The following is a 27291-nucleotide window of genomic DNA, read 5'->3' as shown; positions in this document are numbered from 1 at the left end:
ATGTCGGAAGGATGGGGTGTGAGGGATTGAGGTGATGGGTTTGGGAGGGTTTGATAGAGACTGATGTCGGAAGGATGGTGAGGGATTGAGGTGACGGTTTGATAGAGACTGATGTCGGGAGGATGGTGAGGGATTCAGGTGACGGGTTTGGGAGGGTTTGATAGAGACTGATGTCGGAAGGATGGGTTGGGAGGGATTGAGGTGACGGGTTTGGGAGGGTTTGAGAGAGACTGATGTCGGAAGGATGGTGAGGGAGGGATTGAGTTGACGGGTTTGGGAAGGTTTGATAGAGACTGATGTCGGAAGGATGGGGTGTGAGGGATTGAGGTGATGGGTTTGGGAGAGTTTGATAGAGACTGATGTCGGAAGGATGGTGAGGGAGGGATTGAGGTGACGGGTTTGGGAGGGTTTGATAGAGACTGATGTCGGATGGATGGGGTGGGAGGGATTGAGGTGACGGGTTTGGGAGGGTTTGATAGAGACTGATGTCGGATGGAGAGACTGATGTCAGGAGGATGGTGAGGGATTGAGGTGACGGGTTTGGGAGGGTTTGATAGAGACTGATGTCGGAAGGATGGTGAGGGAGGGATTGAGGTGACGGGTTTGGGAGGGTTTGATAGAGACTGATGTCGGGAGGATGGTGAGGGAGGGATTGAGATGACGGGTTTGGGAGGGTTTGATAGAGACTGATGTCAGAAGGATGGTGAGGGAGGGATGAGGTGACGGGTTTGGGAGGGTTTGATAGAGACTGATGTCGGGAGGATGGTGAGGGATTGAGGTGACGGGTTTGGGAGGGTTTGGGTGGGTTTGATAGAGACTGAGTCGGAAGGATGGTGAGGGAGGGATTGAGGTGACGGGTTTGGGAGGGTTTGATAGAGACTGATGTCGGAAGGATGGTGAGGGAGGGATTGAGGTGACGGGTTTGGGTGGGTTTGATAGAGACTGATGTCGGTAGGATGGTGAGGGAGGGATTGAAGAGACAGGTTTGGGACGGTTTGATAGAGACTGATGTCGGGAGGATGGTGAGGGATTGAGGTGACGGGTTTGGGAGAGTTTGATAGAGGCTGATGTCGGAAGGATGGGGTGGGGGGGATTGAGGTGACGGGTTTGGGAGGGTTTGAGAGAGACTGATGTCGGAAGGATGGTGAGGGAGGGATTGAGGTGACGGGTTTGGGAGCGTTTGATAGAGACTGATGTCGGAAGGATGGTGAGGGAGGGATTGAGGTGACGGGTTTGGGAGGGTTTGATAGAGACTGATGTCGGAAGGATGGTGAGGGAGGGATTGAGGTGACGGGTTTGGGAGGGTTTGATAGAGACTGATGTCGGAAGGATGGTGAGGGAGGGATTGAGGTGACGGGTTTGGGAGGGTTTGATAGAGACTGATGTCGGAAGGATGGTGAGGGAGGGATTGAGGTGACGGGTTTGGGAGGGTTTGATAGAGACTGATGTCGGAAGGATGGTGAGGGAGGTATTGAGGTGACGGGTTTGGGAGGGTTTGATAGAGACTGATGTCGGAAGGATGGTGAGGGAGGGATTGAGGTGACGGGTTTGGGAGGGTTTGATAGAGACTGATGTCGGAAGGATGGTGTGTGAGGGATTGAGGTGACGGGTTTGGGAGGGTTTGATAGAGACTGATGTCGGAAGGATGGTGAGGGAGGGATTGAGGTGACGGGTTTGGGAGGGTTTGATAGAGACTGATGTCGGAAGGATGGTGAGGGAGGGATTGAGGTGACGGGTTTGGGAGGGTTTGATAGAGACTGATGTCGGAAGGATGGTGAGGGAGGGATTGAGGTGACGGGTTTGGGAGGGTTTGATAGAGACTGATGTCGGAAGGATGGTGAGGGAGGGATTGAGGTGACGGGTTTGGGAGGGTTTGATAGAGACTGATGTCGGAAGGATGGTGAGGGAGGGATTGAGGTGACGGGTTTGGGAGGGTTTGATAGAGACTGATGTCGGAAGGATGGGTGAGGGAGGGATTGAGGTGACGGGTTTGGGAGGGTTTGATAGAGACTGATGTCGGAAGGATGGTGAGGGAGGGATTGAGGTGACGGTTTGGGAGGGTTTGATAGAGACTGATGTCGGAAGGATGGTGAGGGAGGGATTGAGGTGACGGGTTTGGGAGGGTTTGATAGAGACTGATGTCGGAAGGATGGTGAGGGAGGGATTGAGGTGACGGGTTTGGGAGGGTTTGATAGAGACTGATGTCGGAAGGATGGTGAGGGAGGGATTGAGGTGACGGGTTTGGGAGGGTTTGATAGAGACTGATGTCGGAAGGATGGGGAGGGAGGGATTGAGGTGAGGGTTTGGGAGGGTTTGATAGAGACTGATGTCGGAAGGATGGGTGAGGAGGGATGGTGAGGGGATGGGGAGGGATTCGAGGATGACGGGTTTGGGAGGGTTTGATAGAGACTGATGTCGGAAGGATGGTGAGGGAGGGATTGAGGTGACGGGTTTGGGAGGGTTTGATAGAGACTGATGTCGGAAGGATGGTGAGGGAGGGATTGAGGTGACGGGTTTGGGAGGGTTTGATAGAGACTGATGTCGGAAGGATGGGAGGGGAGGGATTGAGGTGACGGGTTTGGGAGGGTTTGATAGAGACTGATGTCGGAAGGATGGTGAGGGAGGGATTGAGGTGACGGGTTTGGGAGGGTTTGATAGAGACTGATGTCGGAAGGATGGTGAGGGAGGGATTGAGGTGACGGGTTTGGGAGGGTTTGATAGAGACTGATGTCGGAAGGATGGTGAGGGAGGGATTGAGGTGACGGGTTTGGGAGGGTTTGATAGAGACTGATGTCGGAAGGATGGTGAGGGAGGGATTGAGGTGACGGGTTTGGGAGGGTTTGATAGAGACTGATGTCGGAAGGATGGTGAGGGAGGGATTGAGGTGACGGGTTTGGGAGGGTTTGATAGAGACTGATGTCGGAAGGATGGTGAGGGAGGGATTGAGGTGACGGGTTTGGGAGGGTTTGATAGAGACTGATGTCGGAAGGATGGTGAGGGAGGGATTGAGGTGACGGGTTTGGGAGGGTTTGATAGAGACTGATGTCGGAAGGATGGTGAGGGAGGGATTGAGGTGACGGGTTTGGGAGGGTTTGATAGAGACTGATGTCGGAAGGATGGTGAGGGAGGGATTGAGGTGACGGGTTTGGGAGGGTTTGATAGAGACTGATGTCGGAAGGATGGTGAGGGAGGGATTGAGGTGACGGGTTTGGGAGGGTTTGATAGAGACTGATGTCGGAAGGATGGTGAGGGAGGGATTGAGGAGACGGGTTTGGGACGGTTTGATAGAGACTGATGTCGGGAGGATGGTGAGGGATTGAGGTGACGGGTTTGGGAGGGTTTGATAGAGACTGATGTCGGAAGGATGGTGAGGGAGGGATTGAGGTGACGGGTTTGGGAGGGTTTGATAGAGACTGATGTCGGAAGGATGGTGAGGGAGGGATTGAGGTGACGGGTTTGGGAGGGTTTGATAGAGACTGATGTCGGAAGGATGGTGAGGGAGGGATTGAGGTGACGGGTTTGGGAGGGTTTGATAGAGACTGATGTCGGAAGGATGGTGAGGGATTGAGGTGACGGGTTTGGGAGGGTTTGATAGAGACTGATGTCGGAAGGATGGTGAGGGAGGGATTGAGGTGACGGGTTTGGGAGGGTTTGATAGAGACTGATGTCGGAAGGATGGGGTGGGAGGGATTGAGGTGACGGGTTTGGGAGGGTTTGATAGAGACTGATGTCGGAAGGATGGTGAGGGAGGGATTGAGGTGACGGGTTTGGGAGGGTTTGATAGAGACTGATGTCGGAAGGATGGTGAGGGAGGGATTGAGGTGACGGGTTTGGGAGGGTTTGATAGAGACTGATGTCGGAAGGATGGTGAGGGAGGGATTGAGGAGACGGGTTTGGGACGGTTTGATAGAGACTGATGTCGGAAGGATGGTGAGGGAGGGATTGAGGTGATGGGTTTGGGAGGGTTTGATAGAGACTGATGTCGGAAGGATGGTGAGGGAGGGATTGAGTGACGGGTTTGGGAGGGTTTGATAGAGACTGATGTCGGAAGGATGGTGGGGAGGGATTGAGGTGACGGGTTTGGGAGGGTTTGATAGAGACTGATGTCGGAAGGATGGTGAGGGAGGGATTGAGGTGACGGGTTTGGGAGGGTTTGATAGAGACTGATGTCGGAAGGATGGTGAGGGAGGGATTGAGGTGACGGGTTTGGGAGGGTTTGATAGAGACTGATGTCGGAAGGATGGTGAGGGAGGGATTGAGGTGACGGGTTTGGGAGGGTTTGATAGAGACTGATGTCGGAAGGATGGTGAGGTGAGGGATTGAGGTGACGGGTTTGGGAGGGTTTGATAGAGACTGATGTCGGAAGGATGGTGAGGGAGGGATTGAGGTGACGGGTTTGGGAGGGTTTGATAGAGACTGATGTCGGAAGGATGGTGAGGGAGGGATTGAGGTGACGGGTTTGGGTGGGTTTGATAGAGACTGATGTCGGAAGGATGGTGAGGGAGGGATTGAGGTGACGGGTTTGGGACGGTTTGATAGAGACTGATGTCGGGAGGATGGTGAGGGATTGAGGTGACGGGTTTGGGAGGGTTTGATAGAGACTGATGTCGGATGGATGGGGTGGGAGGGATTGAGGTGACTGGTTTGTGAGGGTTTGAGAGAGACTGATGTCGGAAGGATGGGGAGGGAGGGATTGAGATGTCGGGTTTGGGAGGGTTTGATAGAGACTGATGTCGGAAGGATGGTGAGGGAGGGATTGAGGTGACGGGTTTGGGAGGGTTTGATAGAGACTGATGTCGGAAGGATGGTGAGGGAGGGATTGAGGTGACGGGTTTGGGAGGGTTTGATAGAGACTGATGTCGGAAGGATGGTGAGGGATTGAGGTGACGGTTTGATAGAGACTGATGTCGGAGGATGGTGAGGGATTGAGGTGACGGGTTTGGGAGGGTTTGATAGAGACTGATGTCGGAAGGATGGGAGGGATTGAGGTGACGGTTTTGATAGAGACTGATGTCGGAGGATGGTGAGGGATTGAGGTGACGGGTTTGGGAGGGTTTGATAGAGACTGATGTCGGAAGGATGGTGAGTGAGGGATTGAGGTGACGGGTTTGGGAGGGTTTGATAGAGACTGATGTCGGAAGGATGGTGAGGGAGGGATTGAGGTGACGGGTTTGGGAGCATTTGATAGAGACTGATGTCGGAAGGATGGGGTGTGAGGGATTGAGGTGACGGGTTTGGGAGGGTTTGATAGAGACTGATGTCGGAAAGATGGTGAGGGAGGGATTGAGGTGACGGGTTTGGGAGGGTTTGATAGAGACTGATGTCGGAAGGATGGGGAGGGAGGGATTGAGGTGACGGGTTTGGGAGGGTTTGATAGAGACTGATGTCAGAAGGATGGTGAGGGAGGGATTGAGGTGACGGGTTTAAGAGGGTTTAATAGAGACTGATGTCAGAAGTATGGCAGTGGGAGAGACAGAGATGGTTACGGGGAGGAGCGTAAGCGATGGTCGGTAGGAGAAGTTGTAACTCAGCTGATTGGGGTGGAGTCCATTCAAAATGAGTGTCATGTTCACTGAGATCGTGTGTCTGGCTGTTGCAAGTGTGCGGACATCTGAGTGGTGTGAGAATGCTGTCTGAGTGGGAGTTCCAGGTGGTGGGAGTGTCCGGTCTGGGTGGTGGGTGTCCGGTCTGGGCGGTGGGAGCGTCCGGTCCGGGCCCTGGGAGGGTCCGTTCTGGGTGCATGGTCTGGGCGGTGTGATCGTGCGATCTGGGCGGTGGGGACGTCCATCTGGGTGGTGGGAGTGTCCGGTCTAGGTGTACGGTCCGGGCGGTGGGGGTGCCCGGTCTGGGTGCTGGTGTGTCCGGTCTGGGTGTACAGTCCGGGCGGTGGGGGTGTCCGGTCCGGGTAGTGGGGGTGTCCGGTCTGGGTGTCCGGTCCGGGCGGTGGGGGAGTCCGGTCTGGGTGGTGGGGGTGTCCAGTCTGGATGGTGGGAGTGTCCGGTCTGGGTGGTGGGTGTCCGGTCTGGGCGGTGGGAGCGTCCGGTCCGGGCCCTGGGAGGGTCCGTTCTGGGTGCATGGTCTGGGCGGTGTGATCGTGCGATCTGGGCGGTGGGGACGTCCATCTGGGTGGTGGGAGTGTCCGGTCTAGGTGTACGGTCCGGGCGGTGGGGGTGCCCGGTCTGGGTGCTGGTGTGTCCGGTCTGGGTGTACAGTCCGGGCGGTGGGGGTGTCCGGTCCGGGTAGTGGGGGTGTCCGGTCTGGGTGTCCGGTCCGGGCGGTGGGGGAGTCCGGTCTGGGTGGTGGGGGTGTCCAGTCTGGATGGTGGGGGTGTCCGGTCTGGGCGGTGGGAGCGTCCGGTCTGGGTGTACGGTCCGGGCGGTGGGGGTGTCCGGTCTGGGCAGTGGGGGTGTCCGGTCTGGGTGTCCGGTCCGGGCGGTGGGGGAGTCCGGTCTGGGTGGTGGGGGCGTCCGGTCTGGGTGTACGGTCCTGGTGGTGGGAGTGTCCGGTCCGTGCGGTGGGAGCGTCTGGTCTGGGTGTGCGGTCCGGGCAGTGGTGGTGTCCGGTCCGGGCGGTGGGGGTGTCCGGTCTGGGTGCTGGAGTGTGTCCGGTCTGGGCGACGGTAGTGTCCGCTCTGGGTGTACGGTCCAGGCGGTGGAGGTGTCTGGTCCGGGCGGTGGGAGTGTCGGGTCTGGGTGGTGGGGGTGTCCAATCTGGGTATACGGTCCGGACTGTGGGGGTGTCCGGTCCGGGCAGTGGGAGTGTCCGGACCGGGCGGTGGGAGTGTCCAGTCTGGGTGTACGGTCTGGGCGGTGGGGGTGTCCGGTCCGGGCGGTGGGGGTGGCCGGTCTGGGTGCTGGGGTGTGTCCGGTCTGGGCGATGGTAGTGTCTGGTCTGGGTGTACGGTCCGGGTGGTGGGGGTGTCCGGTCTGGGTGTACGGTCCAGGCGGTGGGGGTGTCCGGTCCGTGCGGTGGGAGTGTCGGGTCTGGGTGGTGGGGGTGTCCAATCTGGGTATACGGTCCGGGCGGTGGGGGTGTCCGGTCCGGGCGGTGGGGAGTGTCCGGTCCGGGCGGTGGGGAGTGTCCGGTCCGGGCGGTGGGGGTGGCCAGTCTGGGTGCTGGGGTGTGTCCGGTCTGGGCGATGGTAGTGTCTGGTCTGGGTGTACGGTCCGGGCGGTGGGGGTGTCCGGTCTGGGCGGTGGGGGTGTCCGGTCTGGGTGTACATTCCAGGCGGTGGGGGTGTCCGGTCCGTGCGGTGGGAGTGTCGGGTCTGGGTGGTGGGGGTGTCCAATCTGGGTATACGGTCCGGGCGGTGGGGGTGTCCGGTCCGGGCGGTGGGGGTGTCCGGTCGGGTCCGGGCGGTGGGGAGGGTCCGGTCCGGTCCGGGCGGGGGGGAGGGTCCGGTCCGGTGCGGGCGGTGGGGAGGGTCCGGTCCGGGCAGTGGGGAGGGTCCGGTCCGGTCCGGGCGGTGGGGAGGGTCCGGTCCGGTCCGGGCGGTGGGGAGGGTCCGGTCCGGTCCGGGCGGTGGGACCTGTCCGGTCTGGGCGATGGTAGTGTCCGGTCTGGGTTACAGTCCGGGCGGTGGGGGTGTCCGGTCTGGGTGGTGGGGGTGTCTGGTCTGGGCGGTGGGGAGTGTACGGTCTGGGCGTGGGGTGTGTCCAGTCTGGGCAGTGGGAGTGTACGAGAGAGTGGTAAGTCTATGGAACGCTCTGCCAGAGACTGCATTGAGACCAAGTCTGTGTGTATTCAAGGTAGAAGTTGATAGTTTCCTGATCGGTCAGGGCATCAAAGGACATGACAAAAGGCAGGTGTGTGGGCTAGAGTGGGATCTGGGATCAGCCATGATGGAATGGTGGAGCAGACTCAATGGGCTGAATGGCCTTATTCTGCTCTCATGTCTTATGGGTCTATGGAGACCATAGTCTTGGAGAGTCCAAAGCTACAAGAAACAAATACATAAGATATACCAGACAGGTAACTTCTTTACACGGAGGGTAATGAGGAGCTGATACGATTGCCAAATCTGAGGCTCTGGGAGGGCCGTGGATTAACAGGGAGGTTGCCATGGGCCTGGTTTCCTCTGTCACCTTGTCCTCTCCACCCTCAGCTCCATCACTGCTTTATACTCCCCGTAATCCAGGCCACCCTTATTCTCTTCTCCCTCCCTCCATCAGTCGGTCAATGGCCCCTCCTGCCCCTCTCAATCACCTCTCCTCCCCGCTCTCAATCCTTCCTGTCCCCGCCCTCCACCCCTCAGTCACCCTCCCAGCCCCACTCCTCAATCTCCCCACCCTACCGCTGCCAGATACCCCCCAGTCCCTCCCCTCCCTCACCCCAACCTCCCCGCTCGCTCACCTACCCTCCCTCCTCCCCCTCCCCAGCACATCCCCTCCCCCAATCCGCAACGCTGCCCATCCTTCCCCTTCCCCAAACTCCTCCCTCCCCTGCGTACCTCCTACCCCTCCTATCCCTCCTCCTCCTTCTGCCTCTGACTGCTGCGGTCAGCCGGTACCTCCTCCCGCTCACTCCAGGACCTCACCTCTACTGCGGCCGCTCCGACTGAACTTCGCCCGGCTCCGGGTGAACACTTCCGGGTCGCTCCGCGCTCGGCTTCCGGCGCTACGTGGCCGCGCCTCGCTGACTGGTGCGTGTGTTTATATGTGTGTGTCAGTGTCTGCCTCTGTGACTGTGTGTCTGTATGAGCGTGATAGTGTCTGTCTCACTGTGAGTGTCTTTATTAGTGTTATTGTGTGCATGAGTGTGTCAGTCTGTCTCACTACAAGTGTGTTGGTGTGTGTCTGTGTGAGCATGTTAGTGTCTGTCTCAATGAGTGTGTCAGTGTCTCTACTTCCTTAGAGGTTTGTGAAAATTTGGCATGACATTTAAAACTTTGACACACTTCTATAGATGTGCAGTGGAGGGTATATTGACTGGCTGCATCAGAGCCGGGTATGGAAACACCAGTGCCCTTGAATGGAAACTTGTACCAAAAGTAGTGGATAGAGCCCAGTCCATCTCAGATAAAGCCCTCCCTGCCATTGAGCACATCTAGAGGAAGCACTGTCACAGGAAAGTAGCATCCATCATCAGCGACCGGCACCACCCAGGGCATGCTCTCTTTGGACCCTCCATAAAATCCTGGCAATTCTGGTAAAGGTTTCTCACCCTCTTGGCTGAATAGGCTAAGAACTGTGCTGCTCTAAAGAGCGCTATATGAGGTCATTTTAGTTAGGAAAAAGGGAAGTACAATGAGATCTTGTACATCAGTCACTGAAAGTAAACATGCAAGTACAGCAGACAGTGAAGAAAGCTAATGGCATGCTGGCCTTCATAACAAGGGGAATTGAGTATAGGAGCAAAGAGGTCCTTCTGCAGCTGTACAGGGCCCTGGTGAGGCCATACCTGGAGTATTGTGTGCAGTTTTGGTCTCCAAATTTGAGGAAGGACATTCTTGCTATTGAGGGAGTGCAGCGTAGGTTCACAAGGTTAATTCCAGGGATGGTGGGACTGTCACATGTTGGAAGATTGGAGCGACTGGGCTTGTATACACTGGAATTTAGAAGAATGAGAGGGGATCTGATTGAAACATAAGATTATTAAAGGATTGGACACGCTAGAGGCAGGAAGCATGTTCCCGCTGATGGGTGAGTCCAGAACCAGAGGCCACAGTTTAAGAATAAGGGGTAGGCCATTTAGAAGGGAGTTGAGGAAAACCTTTTTCGGCCAGAGAGTTGTGGATCTGTGGAATGCTCTGTCCCAGAAGGCTGTGGAGGCCAAGTCTCTGGATGCTTTCAAGAAAGAGCTGGATAGAGCTCTTAAAGATGGCGGAATCAAAGGTTATGGGGATAAGGCAGGAATTGGATACTGATTGTGGATGATCAGCCGTGATCACAGTGAATGGAGCTGCTGTCTCGAAGGGCCAAATGGCCTACTCCTGCACCTATTGTCTATTGACAAGCCTGGTGGTTCACCTGGAGGCTCCCACAAGGGGGAGTTACTGTCATGGTCCCAATCGTTTATTCCCTACCTTGCTCCTAACTTCCGTTGATTGTGCCACAGTTCCGACTGTTTATTTCCCAATTACTTCTAATTCGCTTTGATGACAGCACACCTGCAGTATAAGAACCCCGGTGTCACAACCACTAGTCACCAGTTCGTTGGTCTTTTTCCTGTGAGATAGCTACGTTTCCCGACCGTTTAGAACCGTTTGTTCTAAGTTTAGCCCCATTTTCAAGGTTTACCTATGAGACTCCATCTCTCTGAGTCAAGGCTCTGTATCAGGGCTCCGTGTCAAGATCCCTCCTGTTTGCTGTTCGGCGTTTACGCCTGTGTAAGCATCCAAACTGTATCTCCGTGCCTGTGTCCTGCACTTGGGTTGCTTCCTTCACTCACTGTAACAGCTGATCTCCCTCCTGGCACTTATCCCTGCGAGTGACAGAAATGACCAATCATTTTACTCCTATCCCCATTCCTGTTCCGACACGTCAGTCCATGGCCTCCTCTTCTGCCACACTCGGGTGGAGGAGCAACACCTGATATTCCGTCTCGGTACCCTCCAACCTGATGGCATGCACAATGTTGTGGCGACTTTTAAACCTACTCTAAGATCAATCTAACCTCTCCTACATTGCCCTCCATTTTTCTGCCATCCATGTGCCTAAGAGACTTATAATTGTCCCAAATGTATCTGCCTCTACGCATCTGCCACTCCTGGTGTAAAACAAACACCTCTGACATCCCACCCCCATACATTCCTCCAAATTCAAAATGATGCCCTCCTCATATTAGCCATTTTCACCCTGGGAGGCAGTCTCCACCCATCCTCAATCTTTGCCTCTGATCATCGTGAACTCCTCTCATGCTGAGAAAAGCCTGTGTTCTTCATACGACTCCAAAAGGAAGTATTCGATTTCTGCAACAACCAGGATTTCCCAACGGCCAGCCATTTCAATTCAGCTTCCCATTCCAATTCTGACATAGCTGTCCATGGCCCCTCTTCTACCACAATGGAGCCAAACTTGGGATGGAGAAGTAACACCGACTAGGTAGCCTCCAACCTGAAGGCATGAGCGTCTGAGCGTCGATTTCTCCAACTTCTAGTAATTTCTACTCCCCCTCCCTCTTTTTCCAATCCCCAGTCTTGTTCATATCCCACCTTCTTTCCTCACCTACCCATCTCCTCTGTCTGGTTCCCTGCCTCTCTAGCCTTTCACCTCTTCCTCCTCTCACCTCCCATCTTCTTACTTCATCCTCCCTCCCCCACCCGCCCATCACCTTCACAAGAGAAAATGTGCAGATGCTGGAAATCCAAGCAGCACACACAAAATGCTGGAGGAACTCAGTAGGCCAGGCAGCATCTACAGTCGACGTTTCCGAAAGGTCTGCTGAGTTCCTCCAGCAACTTTTGTGTGTTGCACATCACCTTCCTCTTGTTCCCATGCTCTCCAACACTTCAAGCACTGTCCTCTGCCGTCTAGAGGTTACACTGCCTTCTGTAGTCTGTTGGTAATAGTGTAACCGCTGTCCTCTGTCGTCTATGGGTAATAGTGTAACCACTGTCCTCTGTCATCTATGGGTAATAGTGTAACCACTGTCCTCTGTCGTCCGTGGGTAATAGTGTAACCACTGTCCTCTGTCATCTATGGGTAATGGTGTAACCACTGTCCTCTGTCGTCTATGGGTAATAGTGTAACCACTGTCCTCTGTCGTCTATGGGTAATAGTGTAACCACTGTCCTCTGTCATCTATGGGTAATGGTGTAACCACTGTCCTCTGTTGTCCGTGGGTAATAGTGTAACCACTGTCCTCTGTCGTCTATGGGTAATAGTGTAACCACTGTCCTCTGTCATCTATGGGTAATGGTGTAACCACTGTCCTCTGTCGTCTATGGGTAATAGTGTAACCACTGTCCTCTGTCATCTATGGGTAATGGTGTAACCACTGTCCTCTGTTGTCCGTGGGTAATAGTGTAACCACTGTCCTCTGTCGTCTATGGGTAATAGTGTAACCACTGTCCTCTGTTGTCTATGGGTAATAGTGTAACCACTGTCCTCTGTCATCTATGGGTAATGGTGTAACCACTGTCCTCTGTCGTCCGTGGGTAATAGTGTAACCACTGTCCTCTGTCGTCCGTGGGTAATAGTGTAACCACTGTCCTCTGTCATCTATGGGTAATGGTGTAACCACTGTCCTCTGTCGTCTATGGGTAATAGTGTAACCACTGTCCTCTGTCGTCTATGGGTAATAGTGTAACCACTGTCCTCTGTCGTCCGTGGGTAATAGTGTAACCACTGTCCTCTGTCGTCTGTGGGTAATGGTGTAACCACTGTCCTCTGTCGTCTATGGGTAATAGTGTAACCACTGTCCTCTGTCGTCTATGGGTAATAGTGTAACCACTGTCCTCTGTCATCTATGGGTAATGGTGTAACCACTGTCCTCTGTCGTCCGTGGGTAATAGTGTAACCACTGTCCTCTGTCATCTATGGGTAATGGTGTAACCACTGTCCTCTGTCGTCTATGGGTAATAGTGTAACCACTGTCCTCTGTCGTCTATGGGTAATAGTGTAACCACTGTCCTCTGTCGTCCGTGGGTAATAGTGTAACCACTGTCCTCTGTCGTCTATGGGTAATGGTGTAACCACTGTCCTCTGTCGTCTATGGGTAATAGTGTAACCACTGTCCTCTGTTGTCCGTGGGTAATAGTGTAACCACTGTCCTCTGTCGTCTATGGGTAATAGTGTAACCACTGTCCTCTGTCGTCTATGGGTAATAGTGTAACCACTGTCCTCTGTCGTCCGTGGGTAATAGTGTAACCACTGTCCTCTGTCGTCCGTGGGTAATAGTGTAACCACTGTCCTCTGTCATCTATGGGTAATGGTGTAACCACTGTCCTCTGTGGCTATTGCGTAATGGTGTAGCCACTGCCCTCTGTCACTTTTGAGTAATAGTGTGTAGCCCCCTGGTCAGCCTCAGGCTCGCTCAGCTGGCTTTCATCTACGGGGAGCAGCCTTCGGCCCCGCCAAACTGGGTAATCAAGTTTGTGTGGATGCTGTGTGATGTACCCCACACCGCCAATTAACAGACAGCACGCAATGTACGATTTACAGATTACACTTTATAGATCTTACTGGAACTATGTAATTAATAGAGATACAATATAAAAGGAAAGTAAAAGGTGCCAAACTTATCAGAGTTCAACCACTTCGTGCACAACCGTTGGAGTTCAATTAACGGAGTCTTCTTTCCACCATTCCTCTTTGGTTCTCCTGAAAAGCCCTGGGACTCGGACTCCCTCTTGGGTCCGATCCTCGCCCAGTTTACAGCACCTCTTTCATCACGTCTCCTCCCTCTGTCCCCATCACGCCTTCTGACCAAAGCCTGCGAAGACAATAGCTTACAGACACACAAGAAAGAATAACATCTATCCCAATTGGTTAGCAAATGAACACAATTCCCGTTATCAGTAATTATAACCCAAACAAGCTGTTACCGTTAACTCAGCAGTTAACATTACAGAGAAGCCATTTTATTAGAACATAACAAAGAAGCCATTTTATTAGCCTTAGCAGTAACATAAAAGAAGAAACCCCTTACACTCTCCCCCCACCAAATTTAGTCCTGTCCTCATGACTTCTAAATAACTTGCCAACCCTTCCTGCAGACGCAAAAAACCCAATCTAGGTACAGAAAGTCACTTTGCTCCCCAAACAGTAGACCTTACGCCCTGTTCCTCAGGCGCTACACAGGCCAACCTATCTGGGAGTTTCCTAATCCTCCGAGACCTCCGTACCCCCTCACCTAAACCCTTAAGGCTCGGACACTACTGGGGTAACTCGGGTCTGCTTGCCAAATCCTCTCTCAATCTCTGACTCATGCCCCCACTGCAACTCGAAGTCCCCTGTCCCGTGTCCAGGGCCCCGCTTCTTTTCCTTCCTGATCCTGCTGTAACCCAGGCTGCCCACAGATAGCCCTCTCCACTACCCCTGACTCAGTGGGTGAAGGGCCAAAAGTCTCTTCCTCAATGAAGGGGAAGTTAGCGAAAGGCAGCATGTACCACACATCCAGCACATCATCCTTCAAATCCGTATTCTTCCTCATTCCCTCAATCAGTAGCTGCTGTTTGATTTTCTCCAAACTGAAGCACTTAGCCCGGGCTGCCTCTGCAGCCTCTTCAGCATCCTGCAGTCGAGATGTCAGCTTCTTCACTGACTCCTCCAATTCTCGCCCCAGTCTCAGCAGTCCTGCCCCACGCTTCATGTCCATCTCCACCCGGGACGCAATTACACCACCAGCTTCTTCCAATCTGTTCTGGATCGATGTCTTGAGTTTCTGCTGATCCTTTCGAAGGTTGGTCATTATTTCGTCTCTCTGGATTAATTCATCAGTACATGACCGCAGTTTCGGCTCGGAATTCCGTTTCTCCGTCTCCACTTTCACGAGCGTGGACTCCAATTCTTCAATGGTTGTCCCAAAATTGCAGCACTCCATCTCCAGCCTGCATTTCTGAGCGTTCAGTTCAGCGGTGCAAATCTCCTCTCTCAACCACACACGCAGGAGCTGCGCCGTTCTCCAGACCTGGCACTTGTCCAAAGGAAGTTTTACTTCGTTAACCCCTAGTCGCCCGGGATTCCTCACTCGTCTCGCTTCATAGTCTTCCAAGGCGAATCCCAATGCTAGGACATCATCCAAATACACCAAAACTCCACACAAGTCCACATCCCCCATGGTCTTCCCATGGAGAAGGCTGCAGGGGATCGGATATGCCCTGCGGCATCTTTTCGGACCGGAACAATCCGAGGGGACCTATAACGGCCGTTTTCTCCTCGTCAGCCTCACTCATCAGGATCTGTCAACATCCACTCCTCAGATCCAGCACATTAAACCACGTCGCACCACTCAGACAGACCACCAACTTCAGCCCTCAATGATCGGTCCTCCACAGCTGTATGTGGCAATGAATTCCATAAATCCACGACCCTCTGGCTAAAAAAATTTTCCTCATCTCTGTTTTAAATGGGTAACCTCTAATTCTAAGACTGTGGCCTCTTGTCCTGGACTCACCCACCAAGGGAAACAGCCTTTCCACATCTACTCTGTCCAACCCTTTCAACATTCGAAATGTTTCTATGAGATCCCCTCTAATTCTTCTACACTCTAATGAATACAGTCCAAGACCGGACAAACACTCGTCATATGTTAGCCCCTGTATTCCAGGAATCATCCTGGTAAATCTTCTCTGAACTCTCTCCAACATCAGTACAACCCTTCTAAGATAGGGGGCCCAAAACTGCACACAGTATTCCAAATGAGGTCTCACCAGTGCCCCATAGAGCCTCATCAACACCTCCTTACTCTTGTACAGTATTCCTCTTGAAATGAATGCCAACATAGCATTTGCTTTCCTTACTGCCGATCCAACCTGGTGGTTAACCTTTAGGGTGTCCTGCACGAGGACCCCCAAGTCCCTTTGCACTTCCAATTTTTGAATTTTCTCCCCATCTAAATAATAATCTACCCGATTATTTCTTCTGCCAAAATGTACAACCGTACATTTTCAACATTGTATTTCATCTACCATTTCTTTGCCCACTCTCCTAAACTGACTAAGTCTCTCTGCAACCTTTCCATTTCTTCAACACTTCCTGCTCCTCCACCTATCTTGGTATCATCCACAAACTTAGCCACAAAACCATTTAATCCATAAACTAAATCATTGATATACATTGTAAAAAGAAGTGGCCCCAACACCGACCCCTGTGGAACACCACTAGTAACCGGCAAGCAATCAGAGTAGGATCCCTTTATTCCCACCCTTTGCTTTCTGCCTATCAGCCAATGCTCCACCCATTCCAATACCTTTCCTGTAATTCCATGGGCTCTCATCTTATTAAGCAGCCTCTTCTGCTGTACCTTATCGAAGGCCTTTTGAAAATCCAAATACATAACATCCATAGCCTCTCCCCTGTCAATCTTATTTGAGATTACTCAAAAAATTCCAATAGGTTGGTGAGGCAGAACCATGCTGGCTTGGGCCTATGTTGTCATGCACCTCGCGGTATTTCATAACCTCGTCCTTGAGGATCGACTCCAATAACTTTCCAACTACCGATGTCAGACTAATAGGTCTGTAATTTTCTTTTTGCTGCCTCCCTCCTTTCTTAAACAGCGGAACTACTTTTGCGACCTTCCAGTCCTCTGGAACCATGCCAGAGTCTATTGATTCCTGGAAGATAATTTCCAATGCCTCCACAATCTCCAAAGCCACCTCCTTCAGAACCCATGGGTGCACCTCATCCGGTCCGGGAGACTTATCTATTCTTAGTCCATTTAGCTTCCCAAGCACTTCCTCTCCAGTAATCTTGACTGTACCTAATTCTATTCCCTGAGACCTCTGGCTATCAGGTATGTTGCTAATGTCTTCCACTGTGAAGACTGATGCAAAATACTCATTTAATTCCTCTGCCATCTCTTTATTATGCATTATAATTTCTCCAGCATCATTTTCAGTTGGTCCTATATCTACCCATGTCACTCTTTTACCCTTCATAAATTTTAAAAAACTTTTAGTATCCTTTTTAATGTTAATTACCAACTTCCTTTCATAATTCATCTTTTCTTTCCTCTGTTGCTATTGGGTAATAGTGTGTTACGTACCCCATAACGGGTTAAAAGAACCAGCAGAAATGGAACACACCTGGAGTCTGCTTTTGCAGTTTACTAATACTATTTTTATTAGTAACTATGCAATATAGTAATATAAAACTAGATGAATCAAACAGGTTAGCAGAGTTTATGCATATACAGGTGTGGAAATGAGGTGTATAGGGTGTCAGGGAGGGGTAGCACCTCTGCTCAGGGAACACATCGTGTCCTTTTCAAGGCGGTTAGTCCACTTTTGGTCCCCACCTGGCACTCAGCTCTCACCTGTGGCTCCTCATAGCTGTTTGCATGCGACAGCGGCCACACCCCGGGCAACGGCTTCAACAAACCAGCTAAACCAGGTGAGGGTAGCCGACGGGTCTCAAACCCTCGGTGAGATAGGGAGTTGTCTATCCCAGCATGTGAAGACAGACTCTGGTGGATTGAGCGAACGAGACCGATGGAAGGTCCAACGGTCAAGAAGGCGGTCTCTGCAAGCGTCGTGGAACGTGTAGAGCAGGATAAGACACAGAAGATGTCCTGGTCATCCACTGCGCCTAGTCCCATCTCCAGCCGTCTAGACTCTGTCTTGCCACTGGATCCAGATGGGAATTGGGAAGAGTGAGGCTGACGCTGCGCAACTCTCCCTCACTTAAATCCAAATCACAATCGATCCTCAGTCCCACACTATTGGGCACCTGAAAGTGTAGTGGCAATTTCACCACACCTTAGTGCATCTATGTGTCCCTTTTTCTGTGCGTCCTGTGAAACAAGCAACTACGCTGGTTTAAATACTGTTGTGCTGAACACCAGCTGTCCATCAAGTAGCTCCTCCCTTCTCTCTCTGTAGGAACTCAGAAGCTGGCAGTGTCCTTGCAGAAATCCCAAACAAACTGTGAGCCATCTTCACCCCTCTCTCTCGGTAACAAGCTGTTTGTGCTGTACAGCTGCACTCTCTCTTTTTAAAAGTGCAGTCCATAATGAGTAACTCAGGATATCATCACAAGTGTAACCACTGCCCTCTGTCGTCTATGGGTAATAGTGTAACCACTGTCCTCTGTCGTTTATGGATAAGTTGTGTATTCCTCTTCACCTCGGTGTGTTGCACAGATGGACGTGGTCTTACTGGAAGCAAATGGAATTAGTGTGGAGGGAAGCCGGTGGGCCATAGGACGTGTTTCTGTCCTATCGAACTCTGATCTGTGTGCATTGGAGGTGTGACTCTGCACAAGTTGACCGGAAGCGAGTATACATGTCGTGCGAGTGCCCGTGGTGTGGTGGCTTCTTGGGAATGAGCTGGACGAGTAACTGAGAGACTTTATTGATTCTTTTGCTGTAGGGTCTCTGGACATCAGTGAACACAGCATGACTTCTCCCTTTGTTCCCACAGACAGTGAGAGGATATGAGAGGGACTCCCCGGAGATGCGCAGTGAGTGCTCAGTGTGTCCGTGGGGTCATCAGCACGTGCTGGTGGAGGGTGTGAGCAGAAGGAGCAGGTACACAGGAGCTGGACACCCGCTGAAAGGTGCTGTGGACCCAGGAGCCAGAGCATGGGATTGGTCCAGATGGAGTTCTTGTGGTAGCAGAGACATGTGGGCTGAAGGGTCTTATCTGAACAATACTGTGGGGGAGGGGGGTGACCAGCCTGTGCGCATGTGAGCTTCCCAACAACATGCGTCACTACATGGTATGGAAATTGCACTGTTACAGACAGGGAGGTCAAAACTGCCCAATGCTTCATCAGCACTAGCCTACCCACCATCAAGGACAATTATACAGAAAGGTGCCCGAAAGGGGCCAATAACATCACGAAGGATCATGGACAGTCTGTCCCACTCCCATCAGGGAGGAGGCTGCAAACATCCACACCAGGACCACCAGACTCAAAAACAGTGACTTTCCCCAAGCAGTGAGGCTGATCAACACCTCCCCCAACTAATCACCCACTACACACCACCACGACTTTATAATGTCCTGTCAGAGCCACCTTATGTACAGACACTCCTGTGCCGAGCATCATTTTATGGACATATAATCAATCCATGTATATAGGCTGTTTTATGTATTGATATTTATTATTTCGTTCTCCTTTACACTTGTGTTTCGGAAATTACCTTAAACAATCTCAGATCTTTAATGTCAAACAGGCACCTCCTAGCCCACGGACAGGGTTCGATGGGCAGAATGGCCCTCCCCTGTCCCTGAGCACCAGAATATGGGGTTTGGGTCTTCTGGTGCTGTGAGTAAGTGGGTGCCTTGGCTTCTGGGGTTGGGGTTCAGGGGAGGTGGTTCCAGGGACAGGCCAGCTGCCCTGTGCGGGTGGGACTCAGTGCACCTGGGACCTCCTGCGGACAGCCCCCCTCCCCCTGGGAACCCGCCCACCCGCCGGCCGGCGGCTCAGCTGGAAGTCACAGATGGTCGGCTGTCTGTCGTAACCGACGGAGCAGGTCTGGCTGGATGGGACGAACCCCGCCGCTTTCACCGTCACCTCGTAACGGCCGGGGTTCAGCAGTCGCCAGTAGTCACCGCTGGCAGCTGCGGACAGAAGAGGGAAGGCTCAGGGGTTGGGCACCACCACCCAGATACCATACCAGACCACCCCACCCCCTCCTCACCAACCCAACACCACAGCTTCCCCTCCCCAGGCACTGCAAACTCCGAGCTCATCTGCACAGTGCACTGTCGCAAGGGAGCAGCGTCCATCATCGGGGACTCCCACAACCCAGACCATGCTCTCTTCACTCTAAACAGTCAGCTCTCGAACCAAAGGAGATGACTTCACTCAACTTCACTACCCCTTCTCTGAACTGTTCTCACAACCTACGCACTCACTTCCAAGGACTCTGCATCTCATCTTCTCGATATTGATTTCTTCTTATTCTTATTTTTTCTTTTTGTATTTGCATAGTTTGTTGTCTTTTGCATGCTGGTCTTTCATTGATTCTATTATGGTGATTGAATTTATTGAGAATGCCTGCAGGAAAATGAATCTCGGGGTGCATATGGTGACATATCGGTACTGTGATAATAAATTTACTTTTCACCAAATGTCCCTCGGTCTGCACCGTGAATAACCCTGATACATTGGTATATATTGAACGTTCGATATGTCAGAGACTGCGGACTGACCTGGGAGTGGGAAGGGTGGGGTAGAAGGGGCTGAGGAAGGGCAGAGAAGTTCACCAGCGTGTTGCCACGACTACAGAGAAATTGTTGTAAGGAGAGATGGCCAGGCTTGGTCACAGGAAGCTGAGGGTGGAGGTTTATACAATCATCACAATCTTTATAATCAGCAGCCAATCCAGACATGGAAGTTGGGAGAGGAGACGACTTCAATCAGCTCCACTGTCCAAGGACAAAGAGCAGTGGCAGGTCGCTACAAAGTAAAAGAACTCTGACCAACAAGAAATCGGCGTTTGGGATTGATTACTAAAATCAAATTAAAGAAAGGCAAGGGCAAGCACAGTGGCCATCATTGCAGTGGACGCAGTCAGAGTGGACAGGGTCAGAGAGATGATCTTGACCCTTTAACTCTTCGAGGCCTCAGTGAAGAGAGGCTTCAGTCAGAGAAAACAAAGAAAAGCTCCAGTCTTTTCCTTTTCTTCTTTCTATCTGGTCAACTAGGACAGTAGAGAAGCCAGGCAGGTTACTGAAATGCTCCTCTTGTGGGATGTGGGAAGACAGGGAAACATCCATTGACCCTGGTGACTACAACTGCAATTGAGAAGTGCATCCAGTTGCAGCTTCTAGCACTCCACGTTAAGGAGTTGGAGCTGGAACTGGATGAACTCCGGATCATTCGGGAGGCTGAGGGGGTGATAGATTGGACATATAGACAGGGAGTTAAACCCAAGGTGCTGGACACAGGAAACTGGGTGACAGTCAGGAAGGGGAAAGGGGTTAAGGAGCCAGTGCAGAGTACCCCTGAACAACAGGTATACCACTCTGGATACTGTCGGGGGGGGGAGGGGGCGACATAATATTGCAAAGTCACGGTGGTCAGGTCTCTGGCACTGAGCCTGCCTCTGTGACTCGGACAGGAAGGGGGAAGAAGAGGCATACTGTGGTGGTAGAGGATTTGTTAGTCAGGGAATGGACAGGAGGTTCTGTGGTCGAGACCAAAATTCCCGGATGGTACATTGCCTCCCTGGAGCCAGAATGCTGGATCGAGTCTTAAGTGGGAGGGTGAACAGCCAGAAGTCGTGGTCCATGAAGGTACCAATGACATGGGCAAGACAAGTGACGACATTCTGGATAGGGATCTCTGGGAGTCAGGTTCTAAGTTAAAGAGCAGGACTTCCGGGGTTGTGATCTCAGGATTGCTACCTGGCCACCTGCTAGTGAGGCCAGAACTCAGAAGTTTATACAGTTTAATATGTGGCTAAGGTGTTGGTGTAGGAAAGAGGGTATAAGATTTTTGGATCATTGGGCTCTCTTCCAGGGAAGGTGGGTCCTGTACAGAAGGGACAGCCTGCACCTAAACTGGAGGGGGACTAATATAAGACCATAAAACATAGGAGCAGAATTAGGCCATTTGGCCAATCAAGTCTGCTCCACCATTCAATCATGGCTGATCCTTTTCTCCCCCTCCTCTTCAACCCCAGTTCCTGGCCTTCTCCCTGTAACCTTTGATGCCGTGTCCAATCAACAACCCAGTAATCCCTGCCTTAAATACACCCAACCACCTGGCCTCCACAGCTGCTTGTGTTAATAAATTCCACAAATTCACCACCCTCTGGCTAAAGAAATTTCTCCACATCTCTGTTTTGAAAGGGCGACCCTCTATCCTGAGGCTGTGCCCTCTTGTCCTAGACTCTCCCACCATGGGAAACATCCTTTCCACATCTACTCTGTCTAGGCCTTTCAACATTCGAAAGGTTTCAATGAGAATCCCCCCGTCATCCTTCTGAATTCCAGTGAACCTCTGGAGATGATCTTTGCATCATCAATGAGGACAGGAGAGGTTCCAGAGGATTGAAGGGTTGTAGATGTTGTTCCATTATTCAAGAAAGGGAGTAGAGATAGCCCAGGAAATTATAAACCAGTGAGTCTTACTTCAGTGATTGGTAAGTTGATGGAGAAGATCCTGAGAGACAGGATTTATGAACATTTGGAGAGATATAATATGATTAGGAATAGTCAGCATGGCTTTGTCAAAGGCAGGTCGTGCCTTACGAGCCTGATTGAATTTTTTAGGATGTGACTAAACACGTTGATGAGGATAGAGCAGTAGATATGGATTTCAGCAAGGCATTTGACAAGGTCCCCCACGTGAGACTTATTGAGAAAGTAAGGAGGCATGTGGTCCAAGGGGACATTGCTTTGTGGATCCAGAACTGGCTTGCCCACAGAAGACGGGTTATATTCTGCATGAAGGTCGGTGACCAGTGGTGTGCCTCAGGGATCTGTTCTGGGACCCCTACTCTTCATGATTTTTATAAGTGACCTGGATGAGGAAGTGGAGGGATGGGTTAGTAAGTTTGCTGATGACACAATGGTTGGGGGTGTTGTGGATAGTGTGGAAGGCTGTCAGAGGTTACAAGGGGACATTGATAGGACCCAAAATTGGGCTGAGAAGTGGTAGGTGGAGTTCAACCCGGATAAGTGTGAGGTGGTTCATGTTGGTAGGTCAAATATGATGACAGACTCTTGGTAGTGTGGAGGATCAGAGGGATCTTGGGGTCCAAGTCCATAGGACACTCAAAGCTGCTGCACAGGTTGACTCTGTGGTTAAGAAAGCATATGGTGTATTGGCCTTCATCAATCGTGGGATTGAGTTTAGGAGCTGAGAAGTAATGTTGCAGCTATATAGGACCCTGGTCAGACCCCACTTGGAGTACTGTGCTCAGTTCTGGTCGCCTCACTACAGGAAGGATGTGGAAGCATAGAAAAGGTGCAGAGGAGATTTACAAGGATGTTGCTTGGATTGGGGAGCATGCCTTATGAGAATAGGTTGAGTGAACTTGGCCTTTTCTCCTTGGAGTGACGGAGGATGAGAGGTGACCTGATAGAGGTGTACAAGATGATGAGAGGCATTGATTGCATGGATAGTCAGAGGCTTTTTCCCAGGGCTGAAATGGCTAGCACAAGAGGGCACAGTTTTAAGGTGCTTAGAAGTAAGTACAGGGGAGATGTCAGTGGTAAGTTTTTTTACGCAGAGAGTGGTGAGTGCATGGAATGGGCTGCCAGTGATGGTGGTGGAGGCGGATACAATAGGGTCTTTTAAGAGTCTCTTCGATAGGTACATGGAGCTTAGAAAAATAGAGGGCTATGTTACCCTACGTAACTTTTAAGGTAAGGACCTGTTCAGCTCAGCTTTGTGGGCTGAAGGACCTGTATTGTGCTGCAGGTTTTCTCTGTTTCTACGATGTTTCAGGCCAAAACCCCTCAGCAGGACTGGAGAAAGAAAGCTGGGGAGTCGATTTAAAAGGTTGGGAGGGGGAAGAAATAGAAACACATGGTGAGAGGTGAAACCTGCAGGAGGAAGGGATGAAGTGAAGACTTGGGAAGTAAATTGGTGGAAGAGACAGAAGGCCATGGAAGAAAAAAAAGGGGGAGGAGCACCAGAGGGAGGTGATGGGCAGGCAAGGAGATGAGGTGAGAGAGGGAAAAGGGGATGGGGAATATAAGCTGCTGTTCGCCCAACCTAAGTGTGGCCTCGTCACAACCATGAAAGCGGCCATGGAAGCAACAGCAGCCGTGCCTCTGGCACCAAGTCTGGCCCTGTGCCTCAGAAGGGTAGGAAAAGGAAGAGGATGGCAGCAGTAACAGGGGACTCGATAGTCAGGGGGACAGATAGGCGATTCTGTGGATGCAAGGAAACACGGATGGTAGTTTGCCTCCCAGATGCCGGTGCCTGAGATGTTTCTGAGTGCGTCCACAATATCCTGAAAGGGGAGGGTGAGCAGCCTGAAGCTGAGGTATATATTGGTACCAACAACATAGGAAGGAAAAGAGAAGAGGTCCTGGAAAAAGTATTCAGGGAGTTCGGAAGGAAGCTGAGAAGCAAGACCTCAAGGGGAGTAATCTTGGGATAGCTTCAGGATAGAGGGATGCCCCTTTCAAGTGGAGATGAGGAGGAGTTTATTTCATCAGAGGGTGGTGAATCTGTGGAATTCATTGTTGTGGATGACTGGAGAGGCCAGGTCATGCGGTATACCTAAAATGGAGGTTGATAGGTTCTCGATTAGTTAGGAAGTCAAAGGAGGCAGGAGAATGGAGTTGAGATGGAACGTTGGAATGGCCAAACAGATCTGAGGGGCCAAATGGCTTCCTTCCACTCCTTTATCTTGTGAACCACGGAAGGGGTACAGCCTGCCTGCCTTTGTCGGTCAGGGCATTGAGCGTAAACAGCAGGATGCCATGTTGCAAGTTATATAGAAACATAGAAACATAGAAAATAGGTGCAGGAGTAGGCCATTCGGCCCTTCGAGCCTGCACCGCCATTTATTATGATCATGGCTGATCATCCAACTCAGAACCCAGCCTTCCCTCCATACCCCCTGACCCCTGAAGCCACAAGGGCCATATCTAACTTCCTTTTAAACATAGCTAATGAACTGGCCTCAACAGTTTGCTGTGGCAGAGAATTCCACAGATTCACCACTCTCTGTGTGAAGAAGTTTTTCCTAACCTCGGTCCTAAAAGGCTTCCCCTCTATCCTCAAACTGTGACCCCTCGTTCTAGACCTCCCCAACATCGGGAACAATCTTCCTGCATCTAGCCTGTCCAATCCCTTTAGGATCTTATACGTTTCAATCAGATCCCCCCTCAATCTTCTAAATTCCAATGAGTACAAGCCCAGTTCATCCAGTCTTTCTTCATATGAAAGACCTGCCATCCCAGGAATCAATCTGGTGAACCTTCTTTGTACTCCCTCTATGGCAAAGATGTCTTTCCTCAGATTAGGGGACCAAAACTGCACACAATACTCCAGGTGTGGTCTCACCAAGGCCTTGTACAACTGCAGTAGTACCTCCCTGCTCCTGTACTCGAATCCTCTCGCTATAAATGCCAGCATATAAATCTTTCAAGAGACCAGATTTGTAATGTTGTGTTCATTTCTGATCGCTGCACTACAACAAGGATGTCGAGGGTGCAGAGAAGGTCTCCCAGTCTGCTGCACCCAGAGAGCTTGTGCTGTAAAAGAGTTTGGACAAACTTGGGTTCTTTTCTCTGGAGTGTCAGAGGCTGGCAGGAGATCTGATAGAGGTTTATAAGATTATGAGAGGAGTAGATAGAGAGAATCTGTTTCCCAAGGTAAACATGTCTGGTACCCCTGGAGGGCATACATTTAAGATGAGAGGGAAAGGAGATGTGAGGGGCAAGTTGTTTTTTTTTCAGAAATGGAAGGGGCGGTGACTGGAAAGCACTGCCTGGGGTGGAGTTGGAGGCAGCCGTACGCAAGGAATGGAGGAATATGGGGTTAGTTTCATTTGGAACCCATGGTTGGCACCGAGATTGTGGGCTGAAGGGCGTGTTTCTGTGCTGAACTGTTCTATGGTGTGGAGAGGAAAGGGGGGTCGGGGAGAGGGATGAGTCTTTCTCCCCCAGGGCTGGAGAATCAAGAACTGGAGGGCAGAGGTTTAAGGTGAGGGGGAGAAATTTAAAGGAACTTAAGTTTGTAGGTGACACTAAGATAGATGGTATAGCAGAAAATGAAGAAGTTTATCAGAAGTTACAGGGGATCTTGATCAGCTGGGGAAGTGGGCCAAGGAATGGCAAATGGAGTTTAATCTGAATAAATGTAAGGTGTTGCATATTGGAAAGTCAAATCCTGATGGGGCCTCCATACCGAAAGGCAGGACCGTGCCAGCTGTTGTAGAACAGGGTAGGAGTGCAAACACATGGTTCCCTGAAGCTGGAGTCACAGGTAGACAGGATGGTGAAGAGGACTTTTGCCGTGCTAGCTTTCGCAACTCAGAGTATTGAGTTTAAAAGTTGGGAAGTCACAGTGTGATTGTACAGGAGGCAGGTGAGGTCCCACTTTGAGTATTCTGTTCAGTTTTGGTCACCCTGCTATAGGAAAGATGTTGTCAAACTGGCAAGAGTGCACGAAAGATTTATGATAATACTGCCAGAACTTGAGAGAATGTGTTATAGAGAGAGGATGGACGGGATGGGACTTCTTTAGAGCATTGGAGACTGAAAAGTGATCTCATAGAGGTGTTTAAAACCATGAGGGGAACAGATAGGGTTAATACACTCTTTACCCAGTGTTGGGCAATTGAGGACTAAAGGGTGGAGGTTTAAGGTGAGAGGGAGAGATGTAATAGGAACCCGAGTGGTCAGTATATGGGGTGAGTTGCTAGAAGATGTGGTTGAGACAGGTGCATGAACAATATTTGACAGACATTTGGGCAGGAACATGGATACAAAAGGTTTAGAAGAAAATGGATCAAACATGGGCAAGTCAGATGAAGTTAGGCGTGAATCTTGGCCAGTGTGGATGATTTTATGACCTGGCTATGATCCCTCACCTGTCCGAATGTCGTGGTTTATACCGTCCACGCTGATGATGGCTCCGGCAATCCCGTTGCCCTGGTGATCCTTCACCACACCCTTTATACCCCGGTGAACCTGCAGAGGGAGAGGTCAGAGGTCACGGGGCACTGAAGAACACATATACGGAGTGAGCGTTGCTCTCTGACGGGGGGAGGGGGGCATGAATCTTTACTGGGACCTACTGAAAGTCAGGAGTGGAGCTGCCTCTGGCCGGGACCCCCTCCGCCGGCAGGGGGAAAGTGCCCTGACCGAGGGAACAGTGTACCTCTGCCCTATCACGCCGGGTGTGGAGAGATTCCTGCTGAGCTTAGCTCTGCTTGTGAGAGCCAGGCCCCAGAATCTCAGCAGGGCGCAGGTCCCTCCAGACTTGACATCGACATCTACGGTTCCTTTCAGAGATGCAGGTAGGAGGCACCTCCTCCAATTCCTAGCCCTTGTCCACCGTCCCGACACATTGTGGCAGTCAGATGTTCCACCTTGGAGCTAGGGGGAGACCCCAGTGGAAGTCCTTCGACAAGGGTGCTCACCTCATGTACATCAGGGACCTGGGTGAGGAGGTGCTGCATAGAGAGGTGTTTTTGTACATGGATCTCCCACCTACCTGTCACTTCTGCAGGCAAGAAGAGACCGTGTACCATGTGTACATTGAGTGTGCAAGATTGCAGACCCTAGTTGCACATCTGTGAGGGCAGGGGACTGTTTCTCCCCTCCTTTAGCACCACCCTCACCACCTGTGGTAACCCAGTATGGAAGGGGCAGAGGGCGTGGCGGTTTGGGTGGGGAGGGAGGATATCTGGGGGCTGGCCAACTTGGGAATCCACAGGTCCTGGAGGTGGGTGGCGGGCAGCCTGATGTGCCCAGGTGATCATGGAGAGGGCACACACAGTGTCCATATGCACCATAAAGGTGTTCTGGGACTGTTGGGCATCACAGGGGATTAATTTCATCTTAGATTGGAATGGAACATTTTAATACAGTTTGTGTTTAGTTACTGTTGGAGTCTGTAGACATTTGTCATAGGAGTGTCCACGACTAATACAGTATACATGGAATAACCTTGAGATTCTGTGAAACCCAGTACAACACACACAAAGCTCCTGAGCAGCTCAGCAGGAGAGGCAGTGTCCATGGAGGGGAATTAACAGTTGATG

The 27291-nt window shown here is 51.6% G+C and overlaps 2 protein-coding genes across 3 annotated transcripts in view; both read right to left on the bottom strand.

Annotated features, from left to right (window-relative positions):
• Positions 1 to 6144: 6144 nt before the first annotated feature.
• Positions 6145 to 7722, bottom strand: LOC134346013 (basic proline-rich protein-like). Its single transcript, XM_063047353.1, has one exon. It carries the CDS (start codon positions 7720 to 7722, stop codon positions 6145 to 6147), a length of 1578 nt encoding a protein of 525 aa, XP_062903423.1.
• Positions 7723 to 13103: 5381 nt separating this feature from the next.
• Positions 13104 to 27291, bottom strand: part of cpxm1a (carboxypeptidase X (M14 family), member 1a) — a 74136-nt gene continuing 59948 nt past the window's right edge. The window contains exons 13-14 of one of the 2 annotated variants that reach the window (XM_063047236.1): positions 26116 to 26215; positions 13104 to 13374 (exon numbers count right to left, since the gene is read on the bottom strand). In XM_063047236.1, the coding sequence (XP_062903306.1) occupies positions 13355 to 13374; positions 26116 to 26215 (120 nt within the window). In that variant the 3' untranslated portion in view covers positions 13104 to 13354. Of the gene's footprint in view, positions 13375 to 18063; positions 19172 to 26115; positions 26216 to 27291 lie in introns of those variants that run through there. The other variant, XM_063047234.1, reaches the window with a different exon arrangement.

This window comes from Mobula hypostoma, chromosome 4 (assembly GCF_963921235.1).
Source record: "Mobula hypostoma chromosome 4, sMobHyp1.1, whole genome shotgun sequence".
Taxonomy (NCBI): Eukaryota; Metazoa; Chordata; class Chondrichthyes; order Myliobatiformes; family Myliobatidae; genus Mobula; species Mobula hypostoma.
The sequence above is the reverse complement of the archived record's forward strand: the minus strand, read 5'-3'. Positions and strand labels throughout refer to the sequence as shown.

Excerpts from the sequence above, each read along its gene's own strand:
- LOC134346013 (XM_063047353.1), bottom strand. The coding sequence starts at position 7,722 with ATGCAGTCTCTGGCAGAGCGTTCCATAGACTTACCACTCTCTCGTACA.